Source organism: Mercenaria mercenaria, unplaced genomic scaffold (assembly GCF_021730395.1).
Source record: "Mercenaria mercenaria strain notata unplaced genomic scaffold, MADL_Memer_1 contig_675, whole genome shotgun sequence".
Lineage (NCBI taxonomy): Eukaryota > Metazoa > Mollusca > Bivalvia > Venerida > Veneridae > Mercenaria > Mercenaria mercenaria.
This window is the reverse complement of record NW_026463565.1, coordinates 42,581-52,931: the sequence shown is the minus strand read 5'-3', so window position 1 is coordinate 52,931 and position 10,351 is coordinate 42,581. Positions and strand designations below refer to the sequence as shown.

Here is a 10,351-nt window from a genome sequence, read left to right as displayed (position 1 = left end):
CCATATTTTTCAATGGATTTTCATGAAAATTGGTCAGAATTTTTATCTTGATAATATCTAGGTCAGGTTCAAAACTGGGTCACATGAGCTCAAAAACTAGGTCACTATGTCAAATTATAGAAAAAACGACGTCATACTCAAAACTGGGTCATGTGGGAAGAGGTGAGCGATTCAGGACCATCATGGTCCTCTTGTTTATGTAATGTAATGCTATCGATGCCTGTTTTATTGTTCATTATTTTATGCATCATATTTTTATGAATTTTGATTGTTTCTCTTGTTGTATTTATTTTCTGGAAACGCTGGTGACAAGTATTTTGCATATCAAAGATACTACTAAAACAATTTTTTCCACTTTTTCTACAACGGTTGAATATGATAACATTCGGTAAATGGACCATAAAAAGCAAGACATGTTTGATCCGATAAATGGTTAGTTTGCATAAAAAACTTACCATAAAAAATTCCGGTCAGACGTAGCACTCAAACCCACAACCCTGAGATTGGCAGCTAAACGCTTTGTCCGCACAGCCGTCTGCACATGTGACAAGGAATTATATATATGTTAAACTTATATCACTATTCATGTTCGGAAACCGAGAATTTATTTACGGAAATAAAAGGAAAATTCATGAGTGACAGGTCAATACTTGCGGACAATAACATGCCATCAGAAATTATATCTAACAGTAATTTCTATTTATTTTCTTATAACTCGGTTAACATGTGTGCAATATAGACCGTTTATACATGGCAAATCTATGGCCCGAATTCTATGAAGGGTCACGTAATTACTACAGATGTTGACTATGTAAGCTTAAATATGTTTCACTGTAATGTTAAATGTTTTTTCCCTGTATTTCAGAGCTGAAAGACGATTTGGCAACCTTCTACTCAAACAGATACAGTACAATACCACTGTCACCGCTATTCGAGGAGCACGACACTCCACTTGTAGATTTTTACATTTTGCCTGAAATGAATTTCATTGAAAAGAAAAAGCCAGCTGGGGAAGAGACTAAAGCTCCAGTTAAATCGTTGTCGGACTTATTCCAGTCTGAAAAAAATTCTGAAATATATTTATCCGCAGATGCTGGATTTGGGAAAACTGCATTTTCAAAATATCTTGCTATCACGTGGTGCCAGGCTCATCGACCCGAAACTAAATGCACAAAGTACTTCAAAGAAGATGTGATAAAGGCCATGCTTGGTTTTGAGTTTTTGTTTCTTGTGTTATTGCGGGATTCTTCTGATGATTGTAGCATTGATGATTTGATAATGAATCAAATTATGCAAAATTTGTCTCGGGATTTTGCATTGACAAAAGATTTCCTACAGGAGATTCTGCATCGCGAACGACATCTTGTGATATTAGATGGTTTAGACGAGTGGATTCATCCCGAAAAGAAATGTGCAAAAGTGCCAAAAACGAACCCTCATCGTAATGCACGTGAAACATGTGTAATCCTAACCACGACAAGACCTTGGAAATTAGGTGTGTTGAATCTTAAAACTAGTGAAATAGGTAAGAAAGTGGAACTAGTAAAACTAACCCCTGAGTCAGCACAGACATTAGAGGAAAGGGCGATTTCAAAAATAAAGAATCTGGATATTACTGAAGCAAAACTCCTGGCCAAACAGTTAAATAAAAAAGTCAAGGAAAATAAACTCGAGGATTTGGAATCCGTTCCCCTTCTTACGATGTATCTCATTTGTTTATGGTGTGACAATATTCCACTAGGACAGTCAAAGTGCGGACTATATGCAAGCATTATTGAACTCCTGCTGTCAAGAACGATGAGCAAACACCCGGAAGTAGAACTAACGTGCGAACCCTCCCAGAGTGATATCCCACAATGCTTCAGTGAACATGACCATTGTACTAAATACAGCACATACCTGAAAGCTTTAGGAAAATTAGCATTTGAAACATTATTCAGTGAAACAAAGGAGAGCACACTTGTTTTCAGTAAGTCAGTGGCTGATAAGTATCTGTCACCAAAGTATTTGAAATTAAGTCTTGACTCAGGAATATTAACACAAAGTACAGAAAAGACACTAACAAAACAAATTTCTAAATGTTCGTTCTCTCACAAAACAGTACAAGAATTTTTTTGTGCATTGTACATTAGCTGTCAAAATGAAAGTGATGTCAAAGAATTCTTTATAAAGAAATGCAAAAGTGTGCAAAGTATTCTTGACATGTCGACTGTGTTAGTTTTCACCAGCGGAATGGTGAATGCAGAAATCATTTCTTCAATATCTCGTAATTTCATGTCAGTGATCAGTGAAGATACGAGAACGAGCGAATACAGAACTACGACTGATAAGGAATGTGAACCTCTGAAAGACATACAAGACATGTACATTTCTTGTATGAAAGAAAACACGAGCGATAAGGAACTCAAAATTTGCTGCCAAAATTTTTTCTTTAGAGGAGATTGTAAAGAAGAAAAATACTTTAAGCATCTAGCACGGCTCGCGGTACACAATAAAACAAACATGGCGTCAATAAATATCGATACAGGATACCTTAATCGTAGTTTACGTGAAATTATCGATTGTTGTGCATTGCACGAACTGTTCCAGATCAATAAAATATACTACGAGGGTTACCGTGAACAGACGCTACTTCCTGTACTGTTTAACAAGTCGTCGAAATGTCTCACTGTTACATCGTCTGGTTCTTGGAGCCGTGAAATGTGGGAAACATTACAGAATAATTCTCTGTTACAAGCAATTTATATCAACGGTTTCACTATGAGCCACGATGTACTGAATGAGTTTCTGAATTATATTATTAACAGAAAAACAATGACGGAGATTAGATTGGAGTACCTATACTGTACCGAGCACGAGAAGTCGTGTAGTTACAGTTTAGATTTAAGTCAGCATTCAGATCTAAGGAAGTTAGAATTGCGCGGGATACCTGAAGTGTCACAATTGAAAGTTAATAGTCAAGTGGAACACGTGAAGTTGGAGCGTATCAATCTAGGTAAAAGGTCGCTGCCTCCTGGAATGGGAAATATCAAACATGTTGATTTGTATGGTGTAAACATGTCTGCTTCAGCATTGCGTGATCTCGTTAAGGTAGTGGAGAAACTTTCACACAAAGTCACAGTAAGAATAAGGTGGTGTAAGATAGAACCGGAAACAGAGTTTGAACACGTTAAACAATATATACACTCATCTCAGAATTTCCGAGTTACGAAGGATGAGAGCTGGAGGTTTATGTTTGAAACAAAAGTTGAAAGTTAAGTTACTAAATAAACTCAGACTGATAGTGTCAATGTATATAAACATTATTCATTCAAAATGTGTTACTATAAATCATTACACGATGACATATAACATATGTGTAACATGTATATACACGTGTGCATAATTATCAGGAGTAGTGACAGTGATAAAATAAACATGGATGAATTCTTGGAGGAAAAAATGGACGTTCTTATAACATGGATTTATACTCAAGTAAGTCATTTTATTTGCTTTTATTTATTATATTCTAAACTTTATTTCATATTATAAAACAATTTTATAGAATTGAGCCACGTCATGTTAAAAAGGGCCATCTTTGTAAAATGTTTCATTAAAAAGGTTAATTGAGCTCTGTCTCCAAATTGACCACAGTTACTCTCAAATCCTGTGTAGTTTAATGACAGAATGACATAGTGTTTATGCTCCCTGTAGGGCTGGGAAGAAGGGGGTGGGGATTGGGTTGAGAGCATATAGTCGCCACCTTGTCCGTTCGTCCGTCCGTCCGTCACACCTCTTGTAGAAAATCTTGGTTAAAGTTTTGTATATAAGCTTGAATCTGAGTGTAACCCACTGATGGGAACGTATTGAAACTTCACACACTTGTTAACTGTAAAAATCTGACATGCAATGCACAGGTCCCGTAACTCTGTTTTGCAATTTTACAGAATTATGCCCCTTTTTTTCGACTTAGGAATTTTTGGTTAAAGTTTTGCATGTAAGCTGGAATCTCAGTACCCATTATGGGAATGCTTTGAAACTTCACACACGTGTTTACTGTCATGATCTGACATGCAGTGCACATGTTCCGTAACTCTTTTTGCATTTTTACAGAATTAGGCCTCTTTTTTCGACTAAGAAATTTTTGGTAAAAGTTTTGCATATAAGCTGGAATCTCAGCACCCACTAAAGGGAATGCTTGTTAACTGTCATTATCTGACATTCACTGCATAGGTTCCATAACTGTATTTGCACGTTTTACAAAATTATGCCCCTTTTTCGACTTAGAAATTTTTGGTTAAAGTTTTGTATGTAAGCTGGAATCTAAGTACCCACAAATTTGATTCTTTTGAAACTTCACATGCTTGTTAACTGTCATGATCTGACATACAGTGCACAGGTTCCATAACTGGTTTTTTTTTTTTTGTATTTTGCAGAGTTATGTCCATTTTTTTCGACTTACAAATATTTGGTTTGCTAGAATCTCAGTACCCTTTAATGGGAATGCTTTGAAACTTCACACACTTGTTAACTGTCATTATCTGACATTCACTGCATAGGTTCTATAACTCTGTTTGCACGTTTTACAAAATTATGCCCCTTTTGTGACTTAGAAATTTTTGGTTAAAGTTTTTTATGTAAGCTGGAATCTAAGTACCCACTGATTTGATTCTTTTGAAATTTCACATGCTTGTTAACTGTCATGATCTGACATGCAGTACACAGGTTCCATAACTCTATTTTGCATTTTTTGCAGAATTATGCCTCTTTTTTGACTTGGAAATTTTTGGTTAAAGTTTTATATGTTAGCTGGAAACTAACTATCCATTGATTGGAATCTTTTGAAATCGACTTGAGCTGAATACAGCATCACAGATCGAGCTACTGTTATAATAACCCTACTATGATTTTCAGATATATATTGCTAACATGGTCAGTATTGAACAAATTTGCGATCATCATAGTCGTATTAGCAGCACATAGGTGCAGCAGTAGTAGTAGCAGACGCAACAGTATTAGCAGTAGGAGCAGTTGCCAGCAGCAGTAGGAGTAGCAGGAGTAGTAGTTGTAGTAGCAGCAGTAGTAGCAGTAATAGTAGTAGCAGCAGAAGTAGAAGCAGTAGTAGTAGTAGTAGTAGTAATAGCAGCAGCAGCAGCAGTAGTAGCAGTAGGACTAGTAGTAGCAGCAGCAGCAGTAGCAGTAGGAGCAGTCTAACCAGTAGTAGTAGCAGCAGCTGTAGCAGTAGCAGTAGTCGCAGTAGTAGCAGTAATAGTAGTAGCAGTAGCAGCAGAAGTAGAAGCAGTAGTAGCAGTAGCAGTAGTAGTAGTAGTAATAGCAGCAGCAGCAGCAGCAGTAGGAGCAGTCTAACCAGTAGTAGTAGCAGCAGCTGCAGTAGTCGCAGTAGCAGGTATAGAAGTAGTAAATGTAGTAGGAGTAGTAGTAACAGCAAAAGAAGAAGCAGTAGAAGTAGCGGTAGGAATAGTAGTAGTAAACTAATAGCAGCAGCAGCAGTAGTAGAAGTAGTAGTAGCAGTAGCAGCAGCAGTAGTAGTAGTAGTAGTCACAGTAGCAGCAGCAGTGGTAGTAGTTTTATTTATTATTATTATTATACCAGATTTATACTAGTAGTAGCAATAGCAGTAGTAGTTTAAGTAGCAGTAGGGTCTTTAATGCATAGATATTATGTATTATTTCTTCTGACAAAGCACAATTATTATCAACGGCTTCCCAGGCTACAGTAGCAGTAGCAGCAGAAGTAGTAGTAGAAGCAGCAGCAAAAGAAATAGCAGCAGTAGTCGCAGTAGGAATAGTAGTAATGATATCAGCAGCAGCAGTAGCAGCACGAGCAGTCGAAGCAGCAGCAGCAGTAGTAGAGGCAGTAGGAATAGTAATAGTAGCAGTAGCAGTAGGAACAGTTGTAGCAGTAGCAGTAGGAGTAGTAGTAGCAGTAGCAGTAGGAGAAGTAGTAGTAGTAGCAGCAGTAGTAATGGAAGATGAAGCAGCAGTAGTGGAAGATGAAGCAACAGTATTAGCAGAAGGAGCAGTTGTAGCAGCAGTAGAAGCAGTAGCAGTAGTAGTAGTAGCAGCGGTAGTAGCAGTAGCAGTAGTAGTTTTAGCAGTAGTAGCAACAGTAGTAGGAGTAGAAGTAATATTAGTAGTAGCAGCAGTAGTAGTGGAAGATGAAGCAGCAGTAGCAGAAGCAACAGTATTAGCAGTAGGAGCAGTTGTAGCAGCAACAGTACTGGTAGCAGTAGAAGTAGTAGCAGTAGTAGTTTTAGTAGTAGTAGCAGCAGTAGTAGGAGTAGAAGTAAAATTAGTAGTAGTAGCAGCAGAAGTAGAAGCAGTAGCAGCAGTAGTAGTAGCAGTAGGAATAGTAGTAGAAGCAGCAGCAGTAGCGGTAGGAGCAGTAGAAGCAGTAGGAGCAGTAGCAGTAGCAGTAGTAGCAGCAGCAGTAGCAGCAGTAGTAGTAGTAGTTGTAGTAGTAGCAGAAGGAGTAGTAGTAGCAGCAGAAGTAGAAGCAGTAGCAGCAGTAGTAGTAACGGTAGGAATAGTAGTAGTAAGAGCAGCTGCAGCAATATTAGCAGTAGGACTAGTAGCAGCAGCAACAGTAGCAGTCGAAAAAGAAACAGCAGTAGCAGCAGCAGCAGCAGCAGTAGTAGGAGGAGGAGGATGGGGAGGAAAAGGGAGTAGAAGTAGTAGTAGTAGTCGCAGTAGCAGTAGTAGAAGTAGTAGTAGTAGTTGCAGTAGCAGCAGCAGCAGCAGTACTACTAGTAGTAGAAGTAGCAGCAGTAGTAGTAGTAGTAGTAGCAGTAGCAGCAGCAGAAGTAGAGGCAGTAGTTGCAGTAGCAGCAGAAGTAGTAGTAGTAGTAGCAGTATTAGTTGTAGAAGCAGTAGCAGCAGAAGTAGAGGCAGTAGTTGCAGTAGCAGCAGACTTAGTAGTAGAAGCAGCAGCAGTAGTAATAGCAGCAGTAGTAGCAGTAGTAACAGTAGCAGCAGCAGCAGTAGCAGCAGTAGGACTAGTAGTATCAGCAGCAGCAGTAGCAGTAGCAGCAGTCGAAGCAATAGGAGCAGTAGCAGTAGCAGCAGCAGTAGTAGAGGCAGTAGGAATAGTAGTAGTAAAAGTAGCAGTAGGAACAGTCGTAGCAGCAGCAGTAGTTGTAGTAGTAGCAGTAGCAGTAGGAGAAGCAGTAGTAGTAGGAATAGTAGTAATAGTGATAGGAGCAGCAGTATTTGCAGTAACAGTAGCAGAAGTGGAAGATGAAGCAGCAGTAGTAGCAGTAGCAGCAACAGTAGCAGCTGCAGCTGCAGCAACAGAAGCAATTGCAGTAGGAGTAGTAGTAGCAACAGACGTAGTGGTAGTAGTAATGACAGCAGCAGAACAATAGCAGTAGCAATAGCAGCATCACCAACAGAAGCAATAGCAGAAGTAGTAGCTGTAGTAGGAGTAATAGTAGCAGCAGAAGTAGAAGTAGCTGTAGCAGTAGTAGCACGTAGCAGTAGCAGTTGCAGCAACAGAAGCAATAGCAGAAGTAGTAGCAGTAGTAGGAGTTGTAGAAGCAACAGAAGTAGCGGTAGTAGTGGCAGCAGCAACAGTAGAAGCAGTAGTAGCAGTATCAGATGTAGTAGTAGTAGTAGCAATAAATGCAGCAACAGTAATAGTAGTAGTAGTAGTAGTAGTAGTAGTAGTAGTAGTAGTAGTAGTAAAAGTAGAAGAAGTGCTTAAAAATGAACCATATACGGGGATATGCAGCATCTCTACATATACAATCTACAGTGAGCTATATTCAGTGTAAGCTATATACGGTTTTATTGTCAACGAATACAGCTTACAGGTGAGCTACGGTATATACCGCGCAAGCTCTATACGGCGTAGCAACGTGCAAGTGCCCGAAAAATGGAAAGAAATAGGATGTATTTATTAAGGGGCGTCTTCGACGCCACAGAAACACATTTTTGACCGAATTACTGCTATAAAACCACAATACATAACAAGATGGACGTAAATGTCACCGCGTACACGCGGTGTTCGGCCTAGACTTCCATTCAACATTACAACATTATAAATTCTATGAATATAAACATGTATATATTTAATCACGTTGCTGCTGCTGCCTTACTATACGTTTCACCTAAAAAAGAAACGAACGATGAACATTTAAGAAGCGATACTTTACTTGAGCATTTTTTGCTTTCAAATTATACATTTGTATGATTCCCTGCCATAGAGAGTGAAACTGTCAATACCAAACATGTGTAGCAAATATTGTCAAAATGTATAATTATTCTGGCATTAAACTGCTGTTCTTTTCAATTTTCAAGGACGATTTAACAGGAGAGAAAACAATTTCCTTCCCAAAGTGTAAACGTATTATGGCCCCAAAACGGATAATTCAAAAGGGAATGACATGAACGTGAAAAAAAAGCACGGATATTCCCACACATTTCATTGTTTAGGAACAAAATATTTATTTATCACTTTTTACGTGTTTTATGTTAGAATAGTGTTAGCGCATCTTCTTTTCGTGTTTTACTATCTTTAGAATACCCCTAGCCCTACAGGCTCGGTTATCAACCGTTGAACCAATCCCTTGGGATTCTGCTGATGTTATAATTATGAAAAACATGGGTATCCCTACAATAAAATGATCTTTACGCACTAAAAAGGTCTAATTTCCAGTAAGTTCCCCTTTTTTAAATTAGTGTTCTCTGACCTTATATCTCGTGTTAAGGACAGGACTGTGTTCTAGATATTTCATTAAAGATCGATTGTTTAAATTCAAAAACAATTTAAAACCTTAAACACTACCGTTTCTGTTAAATCCAGTTACTACCAACAAAATTGATTTTCCCATTCTTAAGAAAATTACAGATTTAATTCAGTATAATCTATCTCTTAACATTGTTTTAGTTAATGCACATCTGTTTCATTATTTAAACGTCACTGAGACTATTTATCGTCTGTACATTTAATTAACTAATCAATACATGATTGTGTTTCTGCACCAGTTTCTCAGTACCGGTTAATACATAGTCATAGTCATAGCTATTGTATCAATGTTCAGTGCTCGTCCGGCACATTTCGGCAACTCTCGTCTAGGTCGACATCCGGTGTTGGTCATTTCCATGGATATATTTCCTGTAGCTGCTTTCCTTGGTTCATGTTAGCGTCTTCGAATATTGTTTGACCTTTGGCCTCTGCGTCAAGTTTTTTTTTTTTATTTACGTGGTTACATATATGCAGTAAGAGAAACATTCAAATCATTGTAAATACTCGTAAATTATATGATTTTCAATGTCTTTTTCAGGTTCAGTTTCCCTTTATACTTCAAGAGCATAGATGTATTTCCAATTGCTAGGCAGCATAAATACAACCACCATTACATACATGGCATGACTGCTTGTTTCTGGCAATTGGACAAAAGAATTTTGCAGGACTGTAATCGTATTATACCCAAAAATCTGTGAGAAAAACTATTGGAATTATTAATTTTCATTACCATGGACAAATCATACTGTTTTACTTAAATTAGTTGGTAAAGAAATGTTGGACTTTCACTTGTATAAACATATCGCTTTGAGCTCATTTTTCTAACTAAGAAAAGTCAATAAGTAAAGTTTTGTATGTAAGTACGGTAAGTATTAACTAGAAGGGTTTCAAACAGTCACGTGCGCTGTCAAAAGACAACTTAAGATAGTGTTTGATTTGGCTTCATTTTGATGTTAAATGTTAACAATATTTAAGTGTTATTTTAAGAGTAGTATTAAATATAGCGTTTCTAGAACAATCTGACCCCCCTTGACCCCTTGTCCCTATTCTATAAGTGCACTTTAACCTTACCCTAAACTTAAAATACTAACTTGGTACCCTTGATACCCTAAAAATCTTTTAAATCTTTAGTTAAACCGAATGAAAACCTTTGGTTTAACCAAAAAAAAACATTTTGAAACAATTTAACCTCACTTAACCTCTTATTCCTATAAATTTTAACGACACCGGTGTCGTTTTCTTTAACAAGTTTATCAATCAATATCGTTTGTGAAGCGACGAGTTTAAACAAATATTGACTCAATGTAAAGCGACACCGGTGTCGTTTTATTGGATTTATTTTCATTCATAAAACCGATATGTTTACATTTGTAGTACAATTCGTTTAAACTTCCTTGTGATCGATTTACGTTTTACAGCTGATTTAATATAAGTGTCATAGGTAAATCAAGTGCATTTTTTAAAAATGATAATGTGGGAAACCACAACTTCAACCAATCAAAAGCCTGCCATTTTTCTCCCAAATTTGGCAGACACTGCCACATTCCTGCCATTTTGCAAAACTTTGGCAAAACTTTGGCAGATTATATTTTTTAAATAAAATGTA

General features: G+C 37.4%; 1 protein-coding gene across 1 annotated transcript; it reads left to right on the top strand.

Moving 5' to 3' along the window:
• Positions 1 to 365: 365 nt before the first annotated feature.
• On the top strand, positions 366 to 10,297 carry LOC128554710 (uncharacterized). Its single transcript, XM_053536022.1, has 2 exons — positions 366 to 3,474; positions 9,284 to 10,297. The coding sequence occupies exon 1, from the start codon at positions 844 to 846 to the stop codon at positions 3,256 to 3,258; it is 2,415 nt and encodes an 804-aa protein (XP_053391997.1). The 5' UTR covers positions 366 to 843; the 3' UTR covers positions 3,259 to 3,474; positions 9,284 to 10,297.
• The last annotated feature ends 54 nt before the right edge of the window (positions 10,298 to 10,351 follow it).